We start from the raw sequence: 20400 nt of genomic DNA on the forward strand, positions 1-20400 counted from the left end.
AATGTTTGCCTATTAAACAGGAAAATTCATTTGATAAATATACCTCACCGAAGTAACAACTCGACTTGGCGCTGAAGGTGAAAGAATTTTCACATCAAAAAAGGACTCGCAAAAATTATCATGTCTATTCCCGAAATTACAGCTTCAAGCCATACAAGTTCGTCGATGGAAGGCTCACGCATCACAAGGCTTTATTCAATGCACGAGGTTGTGCTTGAGTACAGTGTTGTCATCATAACTCTGGGCTGTTTTTTGCTAATATCCTTATCTTCAAGATTACTAAAAGGAAACAACAGCTGCCAATGTCTACCAGAACTTTGCTACTAGCCTTGAACAGTCAACAAGTTCATCTCATTGATCAAAGAGGATTTTGTTGCGGGAAAGCTTGAAATTAACAATTTGGCGTTACAGCAAGGACAGAAGCCTTCACTAAGCCGGAAAAACTGTAGAACAAAGATCTTCATAGAAGACTGAAAACCCAAGTTGAAACCAGAGTGGAAGAGAAGAAGCGTTTTTAACCAAAAAAAACCAGACATATGTATTTATTGACTTTGAGAAAACATTTTGGGATTACTTTTAACCGAAAACTTTCACTGCACTTTGGTTAAGGAAAGACAATTTGTACCATCAATATTGCAGATAATCCTAAGAATGAGAAAACTCTCTCAATTTTTTAAAACAAACTTTAGTTTTTTTGATGTATTTTAGCACAACAAACGATTCACACGCAAATGTGTAGTGTTAAATTCAGATAATTTATCATGCGAAGTCTACCTGCACGTTTCCCTATGGACAAAGCCTAATGTATACACACGAGGATAAAGCATCCTTCACAGTTATTTTTATTTATGCTTTAACAGATTACATTTAAAATGTACAAAGCTTTTTTCTACGAGTGGTATTTAATGACAAAATCTTTGAAATGTCAAAAAAAAAAATTAAAAAATAAATTATTTATTGAATTCTAACGCTTTACCGCAGTTATTTATGTCTATGATTACTAATTTGTGATGAAACAGCAGATTACATCGAGAATGTACAAAACAATGCAATTTCCCCAACAGTTCCGTTTCACAAGTTCCACCCTTATGCATCATTTCCGGTTAAATTTTGTCGAAATTACATTCCACTTTGATAAAAATTCTGCGTACTACCATAGTTCCGTTCATTTACCTGAATATCTTTTTCAGTTTGATTTCATAACAATTAGGAGCATTATCGTATATCTCTTAACATTGAGAGAATGATTGAAATATTTTAAATCCATATGCATTTATTTTGCGTCATTGCTGCAAAAAATGAAAAAAAAAATCAAATCATAATTTACCTGAGTCATGGCAGTGACTGTAAAGAGGACTCTTTTAAGCGTTAAAATTAATTCATTACCAGTTATGTCCAGCTCAGCGATTATAGAATGCGCTTTTCGATGGGATTTTGTAAAAATCGGGATCGCCTCTTTGAGTCACTACAGAACCCGGAGTCAAAAGATCAGACAGTGTAGTGTTACTTCTATTTACTCTGATAACCAAAATAACCTATAGCACATCAGACAAATAAAAAAATGTCATTAGTGTAGAAGAATTTAGGGGGCTTTAACTCTCGGGGCAAGTGTAGTATGTGAGAGTGTGTTGTGTGAGGGGGGTGGGGTGGGGTTGGGGTTTACTAAGAGGGAGATTTAGCTTCTCCGACAACACCAGCTGACGGGCTGGTTCGCTCAGGTGTTGGAGCCCTACCGGCTGGGATACCAAAATTAGCAACATCACCCAAAAATCACACACATTGCGAAATCATCTTGAGATTATTTCCAAGTGACTGATCGCCTTCGACTTACCTCAATTAGCATGTGGAGCAAGAGAACCGCTCGTAAACTCAGACAGATTGAAACGGTGCACGCAGAATTTGAACTGAAAGACAAAATTTCAAAACAATCAAGTGTAATATAAATGAGAGATATATTTACAAAATTGTTTCTCATTTGACTCTAGCAAAGTTCTTGATTTTCTGTTTTCTTTGGCCAAGGAGGAGAGATAATTTTTGTGGGGAACCCTGTGGTCAAATGAATGCTTAATCATTCTGTCGCGTTGCGTGATCGCGTGATTTGTGGAAGAGTTACGAAACTCATTTACAACCGCGATAATTATCGAACACGTCGATTTTGACAGTCGGGAAATGGTAACGCTTTCGGTGGATGATCATTTCCTATCGGCTTACCTTTTTTATGGCGCCATACTAATGCTTAAGACTTGGGTAATGTCCTTTGTAACCGCGAGGCATCGTATTGCGAACAAGGTAAGAAAACCCGTCAGTTGTTATCATGTCATTGTGTAGTGACAAAAACTTTCAAGCTAACAGGAATTGGAAACTGAAAGAATAAGAATTTAGTTTAAGGTTTAAAACTTAGGTTGATAAAGATATCATGCTGTTCTGTAAACATTTAATGATTGCTTGGATTGGATTGAGTCGCAAACAACATGTGACGAAGCTCCGCATTCCACAGTTGTCGATCGATATTTCAGTTTCGGTGTTTACGAACTGTGACATGTTGCGTGACATATTGTTACGTCGCTGATTCCCCGTATGTAACGGTGATCAAAGAAAATTATGTGCTCTCCACTGGAACTGACAGGTGTGAAATTTACAGAGATGCATGTAGAAGCGTTTATTTTAAAAGGGAATCTATTTCGGTGATTCTTAGATAAAAATTGTTGTCAGTAAATAGGCCTATGCCGATTGTGCTTCGCAACTTTTGGCGTTTGGAGCAACTTTATGCGGTTCCAGCAACTTCAAGCAATTTTCACATTTCTAAGCTATTTTTGAGCAAAATATAGGTTTGGAGCACATATCACGAGTGAAAAAGTCGAGGATTTCAAGGAAAACCAACACATAATCTGTCAGATAACAATGTTTCGCAGGCCTATTGCGATCTTTGCCTAATATTATAGCGGATAATTGGCTAAAATGACGTTTGGCAAGACGTTAAATGAACCATGTGTTTCGTTCCTTTTTTCACGTGCTTATCAAGAAGTTGTTGAAGCCTACGTGTAACAACTTGCATTCACGCATCCGCATAAGAGTCTTGACGTAAACTGTGACTTGAAACGAAAAAAACCCTGGAATTTATAACTTCTGTTGGCCTTTGTCCAGCTGATTTACCGTACATTTTGTGAAAATATTTTTTAAGGGAAGGAGAGAGGGAAGGAACCTCTCGCTGGTTTTTTCATGTGTCGGGTAGGTTCATTTCCATAAAGCTTCTTCTTTCCAACGTGGAAAAGCACGTAGTAGGCTGTGTGGGGTAGGAGATTGAGCTCCGCCCTCCCTAGTTGTGGACGTAAAAATTTGCACATTTGAAAATACTTCAGGAAACCCTTCCCGGGTCTCGTTTCCTCGAAAATTGTGTCATTTATGGCCTTCTTTTTTCCCCTTCTTTGTCGGAATACAGGCGTTTCCAAGTCCAGAGGATTATAGGCGCAGACCCGTCCAAATAAATGCTGATGTGGAAAGAGTGAGAAGGTATTACTGTAAGTTTTTTTTTTAGTTAATGACATAGGATATAAATTGGAAAAATACATCGACAGTTTCTATTTTCATTGCAGAGCTCATCTTAATGATCTGGAGAACATTCCAATATTCATGATCACAGCGTGGTTGTACATGTTTTCTGGCATGCCAGTCTCGTGGGGAATTTGGTGCTTACGGGTCTTCACGGCCGCCAGGGTCTTTCACACCATAGTTTATTTGAACGCCTTCAGCTACCCAAGGGCTGTGAGTTTCGCGGTTGGTGCATGTTGCACAGCGTTTATGGCCATTTGCGTGTTATATTCTGTAATTTGAGCCGTTGAGAATGACGTCTAAAATAGTTGAAAGTACCAGATTTGAATATTAAATTCGGTGTAAAAATCACAGCCTTCTTCGCAAACGCTTATCAGTTATTGGCGTTGTTTTCAAACTAGGAGCGCTAAGATAAGTAGGCAGACAGCAATAACAATAACGATGACGACGTCAACAAATATCGCGTTCGACGATGGCGTTGACGAAAAAGATGACGATTAACAACAGTGACGACGACGATGACGATGACGATGACGATGACGATGACGATGACGATGACGATGAAGATAATGAGGACGATGACGATAACGATGATGATGATGATAATGATGACGATGACGATGACGATGACGATGACGATGACGATGGCGATGACGACGACGACGACGACGACGACGATGACGACGTTGACCTTGATGTTTGATTACAAAATTCCTGACATAGTATTATACATTGGGAAGATATGTGCGGTCTTGCCTTTCTAAGCATTATATAAACAATTTTGTTCACTGAATCAGCACATCGAGGGAGAGAGTCTGGTGGTTCTGCTGTGCGTTTGATTAGATTCTGACTCGTGATAAGTTGTTCCGTGATATTAAAGATAATTCGATTTTTTGCAAGTTGTTTTGGTGGTCTTCGATCTAGCTCATGTTTTATGGTTTGTGTATGCGTTTTGTATGTTTGGTTTTGTAATTGCTGCGATTTATCGTAATTTGTTTACTGCTAAACGAATCTATCTTCAGTGAAGACAGATTTCTCAATAAGATTTCGTCATTTCTATCATTCTGGTTGTACTCATGTTATCTGGTCTTTGTTAAATAACTATCACAGCTTCCTTTCATAAACAAAAACCCACATAGGTGGAACTAAATAAATTTTTCCTCAGGGGTATTTCCAATGTTATGCATAGTTGGTCATGGGTGAAAATCAAAGATCATAAAATGATTAGTTTTTATTCAAATTTTTTGACTCTTGGAATTTAAACTGGCCAATGTAGGCAACCGTGCTTATAAGTTGAAACCCCAGATCATGAAAAATTAGTCACGTTTTTTCAGGGAATCACTATCTTCAAAAGCGCAATCCGCGGATAATGCCTTCATTGTTCGAGTAAAACATATTACTTAGCAACCAGTTAATGAAAAGAAAAAACTGATTATTTAATAGTCGTTATATTTAAGCCCCTACACCAGAGAAGTCTCCATTCACTGATATCATTTTCTTTCTCTATGTGCGGTCCAAGAATTAATCATTTTGCACGTTAACCTTTGATTTCAATTGCGTGCATGAAATTTTGTTAGGCCGGATATGAGATTCTTATCAGTAACATGGACGATTGATCGAATCAATATTTGTTGCTGGGTAACTGCATACCTACCCCTTCCCCAACCTGGCATCAACCCGATATTCTCATCAGTTGACTTTTGTCGGGTTAGGGGAGGGGTAGGTACGCGGTTACTCAAACACCGACAGTGATCCGATTGATCTCTTCAAGTTAATGAGTTTCTTGGTGACAAACTTCATTAACACGTGGAAGGAGCTGCACACGCATCGGCTCTATTCAGTTCCTAACACCTCTGGTACAAAGCAAAGGTGAAACTTCGCAACAAATGACAATATTTCTGTTAACAGGTTCAATACAGGTACCTGCAAAAACAGTATCACCTTTGCCTGATGGCAGATAATATTGCCACCTATTATTGTGATCATCCCTAAAATTGTCGTAAAAATGGCTGTGCGACGCGTTAGTTTGGGAAGAACGCTCTCACGATACTGCTTTTTCGGTTTGGCCGCTCTTTCTGTTTATCTTCAACAAGCAAGCATGGCACCAAATCAGTTCCCGTCGAATGGTCGGCCGTTAAGCGGAGAGGTCGAGAAAAGGAGTGATTTCGTTAGAGGTCAAGTGTTGAAGAACCTTCTAACCTCTTACGATTCAATAAGAGATCAAAATGTTGTAAGAGATGGGATTCAGTTGAAGGCAAAACTAAACTATGATCGATCGAAACGGGAAAGCAACGAAGAGTCTTGTGATCAGTTCAGCGTGCAAGCAAATTGCTCCAAGTGTGGATTCCATGGTATTTGCGTGCGCGGTTCTGCAAGAATTTCTCCTTGGCTTTCTTTCGCTTTAAAAACACAGCGAGAGCTCCAAATTGACATTCCCATTAATCTTGTGCAAGTTCTTGGAGCTCATAATTCCTACAACAACAGAGCCAGTGGATATGGGGATTTAGACGATTGTCATTGGCCACATCAAACAGATGACGTATGCATCGCGTTGGCCAATCAAGAGTTTAGTTTTACGGACCAGCTAAACATGGGCGTGCGCAATATGGAGATTGACCTCTGGAAATGTTTTGATAAAATTCGCATGAGCCACGGTAACCAAAATTTGTTAGTTGGTTGCTTCCCATGGGATACAGAATTCGATGATGGAATGAAAGAAATCTCGGACTGGACTAATAAACACGAAAACCGGAATGAAGTACTTGAAATACTCTTTGATGACCACACAACCCGCCAAGAAGATTCATCGATAAACCAAGTTATTGAGGAATACTTCGGTGACAGGGTCTTCACACCGAGTGACTTAAAACAGAAGTTTGGCGATAATTGGCCGAGTACCAGACAATTACGTGAAATGAATAAAACGATAATTTTCTTGGACGGAAATAATCATTCAGCCCGTTTCCTCCATAATCATTTGTGGAACAAAGGCTATACCGTAAAAGGTTTTGAGACACGTGTTAAAAATTGTTCTACTGTAGGTAATAGTAAAGACAAAATTAGAGTCTATAGTGATAGCACCGTGTATGGACCAGTGTATAATGGTATTAGGAACGTAGGAACGATCATGGACTTCAAGAAATATCTAATGTGCGGTGTCAGCGTTCTTAGCGCGGACCAAATAAACGCCGAGCTCATGGAAACAGCTGTATTCACGTGGGCTAAGGGTGAACCAAAACAAGCCATTAATGAATCTTCATGCGTCGTGCTCTCACGTGACAAAAGATGGTATGTGAGGGACTGTAACGAGAAACACTATTACGCATGCGTTTCGAAACAGGAGGAAAACCGCTGGAGTTTGAGCGCGGGGGTGGGAAAGTATTTCAGTCCTTTGTGTAAGAAAGGAATGGAATTTAGCGTGCCAAAAAATGGATATCAACATCAACAGCTCGTTCAAGCAGCTCAAGGAAAGACTGTCTGGTTAAATCTAACGTCAATTATACCACTGCTTCTAAATTAGACATTCGTGGAATTTTTTTTTCGTACCAGATTTAAATTTCGAAAACAGCAGGGAAACAGTGACATAATCATACATTGTAACCATAGCTTAAAGCAATAGAGAGAGAGGTTTCTACTGACAAAAAAAGGTCAAAAACGGAGTCATATCATCAGATATTTTTTCGCATGTAGTAGGGTTACATTCGAGCATTGTCTAGCGAAGGCAAACATTGAATGATTACAATCTAAAATGCACATAAAAGACGCATTGTGGTGTTTTCGTGGTCAACTGTTGTCCCATGAGCAAAGGGCAAGTATGAATGTGACAACTCAGTGTGACGATAGGTTTTCGCGCACTAAATTTGACTTCGCGGGAACGTACAAAATGGGGGGGGGGGGATTACTCGGTAGAGACCACTCGGCTTGCGAGAACGGAAACTCGCCACGATTTCCTGGTACACGGAGATCTACCTCGAGTGGGCTTGTACGGACGTCAAGGAAGAGACAGTGTTTTGGTTCCGCAGTAGACTTTTATTTGTGTTATACAAACTATCGTATGAAAGGAAAAGTAAAGTTACGAGTAAACTCAGCTGCTAACTACCATGAAAACCAATTTTTTCAGAAAGACCATTAACACATATTTATTTTAAATCTTCATGTCCATTATGTGGCTGCCATGGGCGACTTCCAGCAACAAATAATTTTATTCCTTTTCCTTTTACGCCTCAATACCAATATGCAGCAAATTGCAGATAGCATCACAAATAAACCCAGTCCCGAGGAATTAAAAATGTCCTCCCGTGGTACTGTAAAAATCAAATAAAAACAGCAAAAATGGTTACAGCTAGTATCAACATCATTGATTCCTTGATTACCCAGTAGAGTAACTGTTTATGTATCACAATCTATTTGCCTCATCTGAAGATATTTTTCTGATTGAGCTCCCCCAAAAGTCTTGGTATGGTGTCCATCTTTTGGTCAATATAAAATTGATGACAACTCAAATACTTACTTTTTAATTATTTCTGTAAAAAGAGTTTATTTTAAAGAGTAAAGCATAAAGCTTTCTCTGATTGACTCTTCTCTGAGGCTATTCCTTTGCTTGACCCCCCCCCCCCCAAGGGCACACTTTCCCTCGATCGTTAATTGATTGATTAGCGAGTTTAAGTCGTTTGTTTAAAACTTAAGAGAGGATGTCAGCATCCATCGCACAAATTTGAAATATTGTGGCAAGTCGCCCACAATTCGTTTTCTCTCCTACTTCCGTAGTTTGTAGCCCAATATGTTCTAATAATTGTGGTGTAGTTTTTTTGTGAAAATATATTTTAGTTTTCGAGAAATGAAATATTTTTGTCCGACATACTTTTCCAATGTCGAAAAGAAGCATCAAAACAAAGACAATTTTAACAATGACCGACATGACAAAATCTATTGACCTTCAAGCTTTAAAAGACCAAAGGATGGTTATAAAGTTACTGTAAAAATTTCCTTGTGTATTTGTGTTGTTCTATCTTGAGACTAACTCAAAGTTCGGTAAAATTTACTTGACAGCAACTATGAAATATACATTGTGCGCCTACTTGCTGCCACCGTTAATTGGCATAAATCACTAAAATTTGTAAAAAAGTCTAACATAACTCTTTTACCTTGTTTATTTATGATTTTATTAGCCGTTTCGATTATTATATTACGCCTGGGTATTACTTTTTGACAGGAGCCCAGGTTTTGCGTTGTGTTTTCCCCTCCCTCATTTATATCAAAAGCTAGTCACGCATTAACTGATACCGACACAAGTGAATATTTACCATGTATAAAGATTTTTGTTTATGTTGAATTGTAAATAGTAAAATCTGTGCTTTCTTCACTAATCGTTGTTTCAGCGGCAGCGAAGCAGTTAAAATCGGGTTGTTCCTTCAACGCTACTGAAATTTTTAGTATTCAGACAGGCGAGCAAAGCGTGATGCTCTGGGAATTAGAACTTTTAGGGGCCATGTACATAATGTCCGAATGAGTTTTGTACAAGAACGAGTTCATACCGGTTGCCACATAATAACCAGCCTAAAATTTATTCGAAACGAGTCATTTCTGAGTGAGTTTATTGGGGTTTTCATTAAAGAACGAAACACTCATTCTGGACGACCTTTTCTACCTGTGCAATGTAGACGCGGCACGGCTCTCATATTTATATGAATCCTCTGTAGGAGCGAGGGAAGCATTGAAAAAGACAGAAAAGGACATAAATACTTGTTTTTACAGGCTAATTGTTGCCACTCCCGCAAGGATAAGATTTAAGTACCTTTTATAATTTTATAACGATCGTTTTCGAAATTCCAGGCGCGCACCCCCGCCCTCTTATATAAAGGGGTCCCCCGGGGGTGCTGATGCGTGCAGCGCACTTGACATTTAGCAAGGACAAATTCTGATGTGATTTTTTGGCGAAGAGAAACAAGTTTTTTCAGTGTCTAGTTGCTAGTGCGGAAGGGTCCTTTACCACCGTGTGCATAACTACGCGTCCCCCCAGACGGCGGAAAGCCAACCAAGTGTTTAGACATTAGTTAAGAAAACTCCCCCTCTGTCTGAATTTTTGGTAGCCTATTGACCAATTCCCAATTTTTTCCCTCAGGAAGCCAGCGTCCAGCATCACGCGCCAAGCTCTGACCTGGAACCCGCAGGGAAAGAGGAAGAGAGGCCGGCCTCGCAACAGCTGGAGGCGAGACACTGAGGCAGAGCACAAGCAGCAAAGTACAAACTGGACAGGAGCAGCAAGATTAGCCCAGAACAAAGTGCGATGGCGAGGGGTCGTCGATGGCCTATGCTCCACACGGAGCCACGGGCCTTAGTAGTAGTAGTAGTAGTAGTAGTAGTAGTAGTAGTAGTAGTAGTAGTAGTAGTAGTAGTAGTAGTAGTAGTAGTAGTAGTAGTAGTAGTAATAGTAGTAGTAGTAGTAGTGACCAATTCCCAATCGAAACTTAAGTCTGACGTCACGCGTAATTTTGCTCACGGTGGTAAGTAGCCTACTTACCGAAGCCAGATTGTACGAATTTTCCAGACATCTTGAGTAATATCTGTGATACACGCTTTCCAATTCCCCTATCAGCTTTTGCCTTTACCATGGCCGGACATTTCTTTTGGCACCCTACATCTGCTACTGAACACCGAGATTTGGTCTGTGAGTGGGGCAATTTGTAAAATCATCGATATCTTTTGGCGTCTCGAAGGTGCCGGTGTCACAGCGGATTTGGACCCCCCATTCGCAGATTTGGACCCCCCACAAAACTTTTCTTTTAAGCATAGGAAAAGTATGTCGGACAAAAATATTCACCAAAAAATAAATATTTCTTTAACAGCTTCAATAACGACAGGGGATCAAGTTTAGATGATAAAACAAAGGATTACGTTCACAGAAATACCGTAGGTCTAATACATTCGTCACATGAGGTCACACAACTCGGGTAATATTCAAGGTGAAAATTTGCATATTGAGCGGTAGAACGAAAAAAATTATTTCTCGAAAACTAAAATAAATTTTTACAAAAAAACTACACCAAAATTACTAGAACATATTGGGCTACAAAATGTGAAAGTAGGAGTGAAAACAAATTTGGGTGACTTGCCGCTGTTTGTTTGATGCATGCTGACATTAGCTCTTAAGTTTTTAGCTCGACAAAATTTGAGTTGAGATACCTTTTCCTGATTTAAGTGGGTCTGAAGGAGTGCCATACAATATCAAAGACCAGCTGTGAAGTTGACCTATGGAATAAACACGGAAATATTGCCAATTAATCGCAAAACATTAACAATTCCGCAGTCAGGAAAACGGTATCCCCATAAAAGCTGAATCTATGAACATGTGAACGATTTACTTCATCAAAATACCGTAACTAAAGGCTAAAAATGTGCGGTCCCTGGCGTGGAAAGGTAGCACTAAGTTTTCGCTTAATCAATAAAATAAACATGTGAATGAGCAAAAGAAACGCTCAGCCTCACACCTCCCCATCACGATGAGGAAAGATTTGCTCAGCTTGAAAGTACGTAACTTAGGCCGACCAAAATTTTCAGGTAGCAAATTAAAGAGAGCATTTGACGTACAACTAACAGACGAAGCTTGATCTGGTATTTCTCAGGATTGAGAAAAATAAGAAACAAAAACAAAAACAAAACCACCGACAAACACACATCAACTCAACATTTTAAAAGTAAGTTATAGATCACCTGAACTTCGACATGGCTTGTCAAAACAATCAATTTTAAGCTCCCATCTGCCACTCGGGTCTTCTCCCCAGTGAAAAAGAGATTCAATAATCCAGTCACTCAATCTTGTTGAGTTGTCTTTGGGCCGCTTTCGAGTCATTGGAGATGTTGTGTTGCTTGGTGCTTTCAGCTGAAGGGACAAGTCGCCACGGCGAGAGAAATTAAGATTGACTCTGATCTGCACGTGCTCCAGAAATTTAATTGAACAATCTTTCACTTCTATTAAAACCGTTCCTGGGATATTTCTGAAACGAAGAATTGCAAAGAGACTAGGTTAATCGCCGCCAGTAAAAATGCTTCCTCTAATAATTAAAATGGAAGTCTTGTTGCTCAATAGCCCAACATCAAGTTAGGAGAATTTGAGAGGGTGCTAAACGCAAATTTTAGGCAAACGTCTGTTGACAGTTTTTAAGAATGACATGGGGTACTCAAAGGGGCGAGAGTGTTTTCACTCGTGAGATTTGCGGAGATGATTGCTCACTGAAATGAAAGGACGGGTTAGCATCATTGAACTATTTTTCAAAAACCTCAACTTTCAGATAATTGATTTCAATAGTTCACCAATGAGATCGACAATTGTTGTTTATTCAAACAAGACGTAGGAAGCAAGTAAGGTCTGCACACGTTAAAACGTGAGTTTTCTGCTTCCGAAAAAGTAAAATCGAAAAAAAAAAAGAAGAGAAACTTGACGCTCACATGTCTTTGACACTGCCTTCGATCTCGCATTTCATTTGCTCTGGAACCTCCTTCCATTTTCTTGCTAACATCACCATCTTGTCAGCGTCCATAAGCCCAAAGCCATAAACCATGCTAATATGAAACCCTGCTTTGTTTTGCAGCCAGTGGCCTTGTTTAAGCCAGACTCCACCAGGCGCTGCTCTTGCACTGTTGGCTATAACGTGTTGGACGTCGCGCCAAGTTAAGTTAGGGCTGGAAGAGGAAAAAAGCTGAGTTTAATGACCTTTAACTCCAGCAGAGATTCCTCGAATTTACGCGAGTGGAATTCGTCTCAATCCCCTCGATTAGCGCCCACTCATAGAAGGGTCGTTCCACTTACCCTTCCACACCGATAAAGACTGGGCAGTGAGGGATTCTTTAGCAGCATCAAGAATAATTCACACACCTCGACGGAGCTCCAGGGACATATGCACCTTTACCCCCGTGTAAACTACAAGTTGTTTTTCACCTTTGGTTTTGCGCTTTGTGTTTAGTGTTATGAATGGTGGTTTTCATTGCATACTCCTTAAGGCGGCAGGACTTATCAGTGACAAGAGGGTGGAGGAGTTAAAGCGGCACTACGAGTCTTGGTTAGTTTTCTTGACAAAGAGGAGGTCACATGCCCCCTTAAAAACCAGTGTTTCACCCCACAAGCCCAAGCTAAGTTTTGACTTAAGTACGAGAGGGGATACATTCATTCTGTGCAACCCGCCTATCCTTACTTATGAATATTAACTCTATGACATAATAATCTTACTTTGCTTGCAGGGTCAGTGCAATCAGTCCTGATGCAATGGCAGTAGCCGCTGACGTGCCTCCGAAATTGCTGACACAACCGGTTGCGTTATCAGCAGTTACCTGGATGATATACGAAATTTTCAGAGATATAGAGAATGAAAGAAATTATTAACTCGGGGATAACGTTTAATTTAAACATCAAATTCAAGCTACTTATGGTCACAACTTCAGTTGGGAAATTTCGCGTGAGGCCAAAAGAGTTTAATGGGTCTGACGTCATCGTACATATTCTCGATTGAACGGAATGTAACCGACGTCACGCGTATTTGTGTTCACTCCGCTCATTTCAAAATCCAAACACCAAAGGTACAGGAAGTTGGATAGAAAGAAACGAAACTTATAGAAGACTTTATTTAGAGAGGGATTTTTAGGTTACAAACTGTATTAACTCATTCCACTTACAATTCCTCCAGTGTACACGGTGGCCATGATTCCAGGACATTCTTCTACGTAGCTTGGACGGGATCCATCTTCATTCACACCGTTGATGACGATGGTGTAAATACTATTCGCAAAACAATTGTATGCACAGCTGTCTCCATTTAAACCGCCATTTCCAGCCGCAAACGTGTAGATGGCACCTTTTTTATTGCGACCCTTTGTTTAAAAGAAGGGTATATATATATTAGCCACTAAGACATCGTTGACTATTTACAAGCAAGAAACTCGTTTAGTCGAAAGTATACAATATGTAACAAGCCATCATTTTTGGCAAAAACCTTGGATAAAAACCTAAAATAATGTCCAAATGCAAAAGCTGTCCACCTCGAAGTGTTTACAGAAGGAAACCAACTAAGTGCCTTCGTTCGTCCTTCACATATGGTTGAACGAAGGCGATCGCGCTCAGACCGCTCTCTCAATAAAAATGTCAACGGAAATGAAGATAATGGTCACAATGATGGTGTTTGGTACTGTCAGCGACGATGGGGGCGTGCGTAATTGTAGTAAAAATGGTAAGGATATAATAATGGTAGCAAAAATAAAAAGGCTATAAAGCTGGGAAGATTGTGGATAAAAGATGAAATATTTAGTAAGCCGAACGGGATGATGTTGTTCAATACCTCTTTAATGCCTTTTTCTAAGGCTGTACTGATCAGCGGTCCAAGACCCTGTATTTTCCATCCCTCGTTCAGCGGTTCCCAGCTGTTGGAGTATATGTCAATACTTCCTAGCTCGTGCGTCAAGACCGCAGCCACTCTCTTATCAGATAATGAGGTAGGGATATCACGAAGAAGGTGAATGCCTGACACAAGAGAATAGGCTTCAGATTCTGTTGCATTAGTTAACTTGTCACGGTTATCAAAAAGGCGAATGCCAGACGTAAGAGAATACGGGATTCAAAGTCGGTATTTTCCTCACGAGAGGAGCATTATACAAATATAGAAGCATGGAAAACGTTTTACCGTGTTACTTGAACCCTTTTATTCAATTATATGCAGTTTTTCGGGTAATAAAACATCAAGGGTGTAGAAACTTGTCTGCAAATTTACCTTCTGTCTGAGCTTAACCTGAGGAATATCTGGTGAATATCCGTTTAAAATCAAATTAAAGATGAGCTAGGATGGTACTTTGGGGAGGTTCTTTCATTTTCCCTGTTGTGCAATTTGTTTATATGGACAAGTTTGAGGGGTTCGCTTTGCTCTCTCGATTGCAAAGGACATTTTTATAATAAAAGATATTTATGTGATATCTAGCATGTGTATGTTGGGAATTATGTATGCAATTGGTCCTCCCAGGTTTTAAGAGTGTAACTACATAGTCCAGGAACGAACTACTGAGATTAGCACGAGTCCTTTTTTCACATTCTTTCCTCTCGAAATTGTCAATTGTAACTCCTTAAATGTATTGGTTACAATGGGTTACAAATACATTAAAGTCAAACGGTTAGATTATATTCTAAATATTAGCCATTACCTGCAATGTTAGCTTCATAAGCGATTCCCATACCACATAAACCATTATCGCGTTTTCCAGCTATAACGCCTGCACATTTATTACCATGTCTGTACACAAATAGAGATAATCATAGATTGGTTTCACTGTCCCAAATCTTTGTAATTGGCTTCAAGCATACACCTGTACAAGAAGGGAAATGATCTTCCCAAATGAACTGCAACTAAAGAAATTGCAGAAAAAAAGGTGAAAATATCAGGACCAGATTGAAATAATTTCAGTCAATTTTGGCTTCAAGTATGCCGCTAATTCTCACTGCTACCATATTTATTACACCACCAGAAAGCAACTGTTACCCAATTTCTGCAACAGCCTTTACTTCGGCACCAGATCATTGAACCGCAAGAAATCGGAAATGGCCTATCATCGTAAATTTCGTAAAATTCGTAAAGTTCATAAACTTTGGTGGGGCTTTCGTTGTAACCCTTGAATTGACGATGGTCGATGGTCTGTCTAATTTTCGTAAATTTCACACTTTTTGTACCTGCGTTCAATCCTAGAAATAACTCGCTACTCTTTCGCCCCTACCCCTCCCCCTCTCCTTCTTTTTTCTTGACCAGCATCTCCTTACTATATCACCCCTGAATCACACATCTAGGTCACGAGAATCAAGGAAATAATCACTAACTAATAGAGCTCTTGATTTTTAAACAAATTCTCTTTGTCAACGCCTCAGGAAATATATAGAGAACAGTTTGGAGAATATGCATACTGATGTTAGGGTGTAAAGGGATTATCAGCTTACCCTGGTACTGATGTTTCAAACGACACCTGTTTGTCAGCCACATAATCGTAACTCAAATCCAATCTCTGAAGAAACAAAATGCAAAGTAAACAAACAAACAAATAAATAGTAGTCAGTGATCAAGATGAAAAGGTAACGTCCCTTTCCATTTATGATATTTTCAAATTGAATAGAATTAAAAAAAGATTGAAAATGGGAAAGCAATAGTTACATAGTTGTCTCTTAGGTCAGGATGACTGCCATTGACTCCATCATCAACAACTCCCACCGTAATTCCTCTTCCTGTATAACCAGAATTCCAAGCAGCAATGACATTAAGTGTTGGTTCATTAGATCCCTCAGGTCTTTTCTAAAATGCAATAAACATCAGAAGAGTGGGATTAGAGGAATTACCTGTTGATTGAAATTCAGTGAGCTTACAACAGATAGTCATCACAGTCCATTCCTTCTCAAAACTGAACATAGTTTTTTATGCCAGATGAGATGACTGGAAATATTGCTATGAAAGGCCTTTGATATGGCAAGAATATCATTTAACTCACAAACTACATCAGTCAATCATGAATACAAGTAGGTCACATAGCATTAAGCACAGTGACAGATTATCATTATTATTATCATGCCAGTAATTATCATTATCATCACTAATAACATTATCATCGTCATTAAATTGTTATCATTTTCACTGTTATTATCATCTTTATCATAATCACCATGATCATCATCACTGTCACTGTCATCCTCACTGTCACTGTCATTAAAATCATCATTGGTATATCCAATGGTACAGTGCAGTGTAAGGATAAGGGAACATTTCTACCAGCAAAATTAACTTACAATGTACCACATCCTTTGAAGTTCTGAGTTTATCTTTGATAGTTTATCCTTTTTCGTTTTCTGATGCCTAGACGATTCAACCTGAATATAAAGAAAAGAACAAATGATTTATGAATTATCAAGATCCAATGAGCATTCTTTGCAAAAGAAAAATAAATACCAGAGTCTCTGTGGCCTGTCTTACTCATAAATGTAAGTAAAGGCCCTTCCCCACAAGTGACTAGATGCTGACAAAACTTGTTTCTCTTCACCCAAAATTGCATCAAAATTTTGTCCTTGCTAAATTTCAAGTGTGCTGCATGTATCTTCACCCCTGGGGGACACATTTACATAAGAGGGCTGGGGTGCTAAACACCAAAACAGTGTCTTACCTTTGCTTCTCTTGATAACTTAGCATCCTGCTCTGATGCTAATGCTAATTCACTCTTCCTTACCATTCTGGAAAAGATTTCCTTTCTTAACCAGTATATAGTATCCTGGAGTGAAAGGGTTACACTGTAAGTGTTAGAATGTCTAGATCCACAACTTCAAAGGCCTTAGTTAGTTAGGGTAATGTAATTCTGCAATGAGGCTTTTTTTGTCCGGATATCATAAGTTGCAGCTATTAATTGGCCCAAGATAATAATTTTTTTCAGTTCATTAAATCCTATGATGTACTCATAACTAGCAACTTGCTAATGATCACTTTAATAAAAAATGATATATTTAAGTATATCATTCATCGTGTGATTATACAATTATGTAATCAAACAACTGGTAGAAATAGTGAATGTATCTTTTTATTTCTCGATTGTCTGAATGAATGTAATGTTTTTCAATAAGGCAATGTCTTACCTTTAGTCCTATTGTTAACTTAGCATCAACCGCTACTAGTGATCCACTCGTCCATGACATTCCAAACAAGGAATAGTTCTGCAATGGCTGAAAGCATAAATTTAAACTTGGTCACTTGTGCTATACTTTCACATTTATTTTCTATTTTAATTGAACATGTCCAGAAAAGGACTTAAGATTATTATCTCCAGAAACAAGGCATATCTTTACTGATACATAAAGATAAAAATTACTTTTTTGCAAAACCTATTCAGAAGATGTGATTAAAAAAAGTTAGCCTCCCGGAACACCTAAAAAATTGCTCTATCAAGTTTTAATTAAGTCTGCTATCCATCTACATGACTGCAACATATTTTAACAAAGAATTGAAGAGTTCATCAGTATGCACTCTTGCAACAAGAAAAAGGCTCCATACATGAATATCACAAAAATATTGCACGGCTGGTCCATAAGAAATAAAAAAATCTTGAACAGCAAAGGTCAGCAGTCTTCCCAAAGCTTCAGAACGTAAAGTGTCCTCTAATTACAGCTTCCTGGTAGATTCCTGAACCCAAAGGTTGGAATTAAAAGACCTACATTGAGCGCCCAGAATTAAACCCTTATTATGTGACTAGATGCTGACAAAACTTGTTTCTCTTCACCCAAAATTGCATCAAAATTTTGTCCTTGCTAAATTTCAAGTGTGCTGCATGTATCTTCACCCCTGGGGGAAACATTTACATAAGACACATTTACATTCCCTTTGCTTCTCTTGATAACTTAGCATCCTCCTCTAATGCTAATGCTAATTCACTCTGCCTAACCATTCTGGAAAAGCTATCCATTCTTAACAAGTATCCAGTATCCTGGAGTGAAAGGGTTACACTGTAAGTGTTAGAATGTCTAGATCCACAACTTCAAAGGTCTTAGTTAGTTAGGGTAATGTAATTCTGCAATGAGGCTTTTTTTGTCCGGATATCATAAGTTGCAGCTATTTATTGGCCCAAGATAATAATTTTTTTCAATTCATTAAATCCTATGATGTACTCATAACTAACAACTTGCTAATGATCACTTTAATAAAAAATGATATATTTAAGTATATCATTCATCGTGTGATTATACAATTATGTAATCAAACAACTGGTAGAAATAGTGAATGTATCTTTTTATTTCTTGATTGTCTGAATGAATGTAATGTTTTTCAATAAGGCAATGTCTTACCTTCCATGACATGCTGGAACAGTTTTCCATTCCAAACAAGGGATAGTTCTGAAATGGCTGAAAGCATAAATTTTGGTAAACTTGGTCACTTATGCTATACTTTCACATTGCCTATTTGAATTGAACATGTCCAGAAAAGGACTTGAGATTATTATCTCCAGAAACAAGGCATATCTTTACTGATAAGTAAAGACAAAAATTATTTTTTTGCAAAACCTATTCAGAAGATGTGATTAAAAAAAGTTAGCCTCCCGGAACACCTTAAAATTGCTCTATCAAGTTTTAATTAAGTCACTCTTGCAACTCTTGATAATGCTAATACACTCTCCATTACCATTCTGGAAAAGCTATCCATTCTTAACGAGTATCCAGTATCCTGGAGTGAAAGGGTTACACTGTAAGTGTTAGAATATCTAGATCCAAAACTTCAAAGGCCTTAGTTAGTTAGGGTAATGTTATTCTGCAATGAGGCTTTTGTTGTCCAGATATCATAAGTTGCAGCTATTTATTGGCCCAAGATAATAATTTTTTTCAATTCATTAAATCCTATGATGTACTCATAACTAACAACTTGCTAATGATCACTTTAATAAAAAATGATATATTTAAGTATATCATTCATCGTGCAATTATACAATTATGTAATCAAACAACTGGTAGAAATAGTGAATGTATCTTTTTATTTCTTGATTGTCTGAATGAATGTAATGTTTTTCAATAAGGCAATGTCTTACCTTCCATGACATGCTGGAACAGTTTTCCACTCCAATCAAGGGATAGTTCTGAAATGGCTGAAAGCATAAATTTTGGTAAACTTGGTCACTTATGCTATACTTTCACATTGCCTATTTGAATTGAACATGTCCAGAAAAGGACTTAAGATTATTATCTCCAGAAACAAGGCATATCTTTACTGATAAGTAAAGATAAAAATTACTTTTTTGCAAAACCTATTCAGAAGATGTGATTAAAAAAAGTTAGCCTCCCGGAACACCTTAAAATTGCTCTATCAAGTTTTAATTAAGTCACTCTTGCAACTCTTGATAATGCTAATACACTCTCCATTACCATTCTGGAAAAGCTATCCATTCTTAACGAGTATCCAGTATCCTGGAGTGAAAGGGTTACACTGTAAGTGTTAGAATATCTAGATCCAAAACTTCAAAGGCCTTAGTTAGTTAGGGTAATGTTATTCTGCAATGAGGCTTTTGTTGTCCAGATATCATAAGTTGCAGCTATTTATTGGCCCAAGATAATAATTTTTTTCAATTCATTAAATCCTATGATGTACTCATAACTAACAACTTGCTAATGATCACTTTAATAAAAAATGATATATTTAAGTATATCATTCATCGTGCAATTATACAATTATGTAATCAAACAACTGGTAGAAATAGTGAATGTATCTTTTTATTTCTTGATTGTCTGAATGAATGTAATGTTTTTCAATAAGGCAATGTCTTACCTTCCATGACATGCTGGAACAGTTTTCCACTCCAATCAAGGGATAGTTCTGAAATGGCTGAAAGCATAAATTTTGGTAAACTTGGTCACTTATGCTATACTTTCACATTGCCTATTTGAATTGAACATGTCCAGAAAAGGACTTAAGATTATTATCTCCAGAAACAAGGCATATCTTTACTGATAAGTAAAGATAAAAATTACTTTTTTGCAAAACCTATTCAGAAGATGTGATTAAAAAAAGTTAGCCTCCCGGAACACCTTAAAATTGCTCTATCAAGTTTTAATTAAGTCACTCTTGCAACTCTTGATAATGCTAATACACTCTCCATTACCATTCTGGAAAAGCTATCCATTCTTAACGAGTATCCAGTATCCTGGAGTGAAAGGGTTACACTGTAAGTGTTAGAATATCTAGATCCAAAACTTCAAAGGCCTTAGTTAGTTAGGGTAATGTTATTCTGCAATGAGGCTTTTGTTGTCCAGATATCATAAGTTGCAGCTATTTATTGGCCCAAGATAATAATTTTTTTCAATTCATTAAATCC

General features: G+C 38.1%; 3 protein-coding genes and 1 long non-coding RNA gene across 7 annotated transcripts in view; 2 read left to right on the plus strand and 2 right to left on the minus strand.

Moving 5' to 3' along the window:
- Window positions 1–1473: 1473 nt before the first annotated feature.
- Window positions 1474–2393, minus strand: LOC136281212 (uncharacterized). The gene is made up of 3 exons (XR_010717603.1): window positions 2212–2393; window positions 1832–1904; window positions 1474–1535 (listed from the first exon to the last, which is right to left on the minus strand). It is a non-coding gene; the product is annotated as an uncharacterized lncRNA (long non-coding RNA).
- Window positions 2092–3831, plus strand: LOC136281211 (microsomal glutathione S-transferase 1-like). Its single transcript, XM_066167506.1, has 3 exons — window positions 2092–2289; window positions 3440–3510; window positions 3594–3831. Exons 1-3 carry the CDS (start codon window positions 2170–2172, stop codon window positions 3829–3831), a joined length of 429 nt encoding a protein of 142 aa, XP_066023603.1. The 5' UTR covers window positions 2092–2169.
- A 1723-nt stretch (window positions 3832–5554) lies between these two features.
- LOC131772784 (uncharacterized) lies at window positions 5555–7069 on the plus strand. Its single transcript, XM_059088742.2, has one exon. The coding sequence runs from the start codon at window positions 5555–5557 to the stop codon at window positions 7067–7069; it is 1515 nt and encodes a 504-aa protein (XP_058944725.2).
- A 501-nt stretch (window positions 7070–7570) lies between these two features.
- LOC131772760 (furin-like protease kpc-1) overlaps window positions 7571–20400 on the minus strand; it is a 14224-nt gene continuing 1394 nt past the window's right edge. Inside the window, exons 3-18 of one of the 4 annotated variants that reach the window (XM_066167615.1) lie at window positions 19854–19910; window positions 19120–19176; window positions 18386–18442; window positions 17183–17269; window positions 16720–16824; window positions 16349–16429; window positions 15723–15860; window positions 15512–15576; window positions 14728–14816; window positions 13875–14056; window positions 13216–13410; window positions 12773–12873; window positions 11995–12228; window positions 11260–11543; window positions 10732–10797; window positions 7571–7853 (exon numbers count right to left, since the gene is read on the minus strand). In XM_066167615.1, the coding sequence (XP_066023712.1) occupies window positions 7711–7853; window positions 10732–10797; window positions 11260–11543; window positions 11995–12228; window positions 12773–12873; window positions 13216–13410; window positions 13875–14056; window positions 14728–14816; window positions 15512–15576; window positions 15723–15860; window positions 16349–16429; window positions 16720–16824; window positions 17183–17269; window positions 18386–18442; window positions 19120–19176; window positions 19854–19910 (1941 nt within the window). In that variant the 3' untranslated portion in view covers window positions 7571–7710. Of the gene's footprint in view, window positions 7854–10046; window positions 10196–10731; window positions 10798–11259; window positions 11544–11994; window positions 12229–12772; window positions 12874–13215; window positions 13411–13874; window positions 14057–14727; window positions 14817–15511; window positions 15577–15722; window positions 15861–16348; window positions 16430–16719; window positions 16825–17182; window positions 17270–18385; window positions 18443–19119; window positions 19177–19853; window positions 19911–20400 lie in introns of those variants that run through there. The other 3 variants (XM_066167616.1, XM_066167618.1, XM_066167617.1) reach the window with 3 other exon arrangements.

The sequence above is a fragment of the Pocillopora verrucosa genome, chromosome 5 (assembly GCF_036669915.1).
Source record: "Pocillopora verrucosa isolate sample1 chromosome 5, ASM3666991v2, whole genome shotgun sequence".
NCBI classification, from domain to species: Eukaryota; Metazoa; Cnidaria; class Anthozoa; order Scleractinia; family Pocilloporidae; genus Pocillopora; species Pocillopora verrucosa.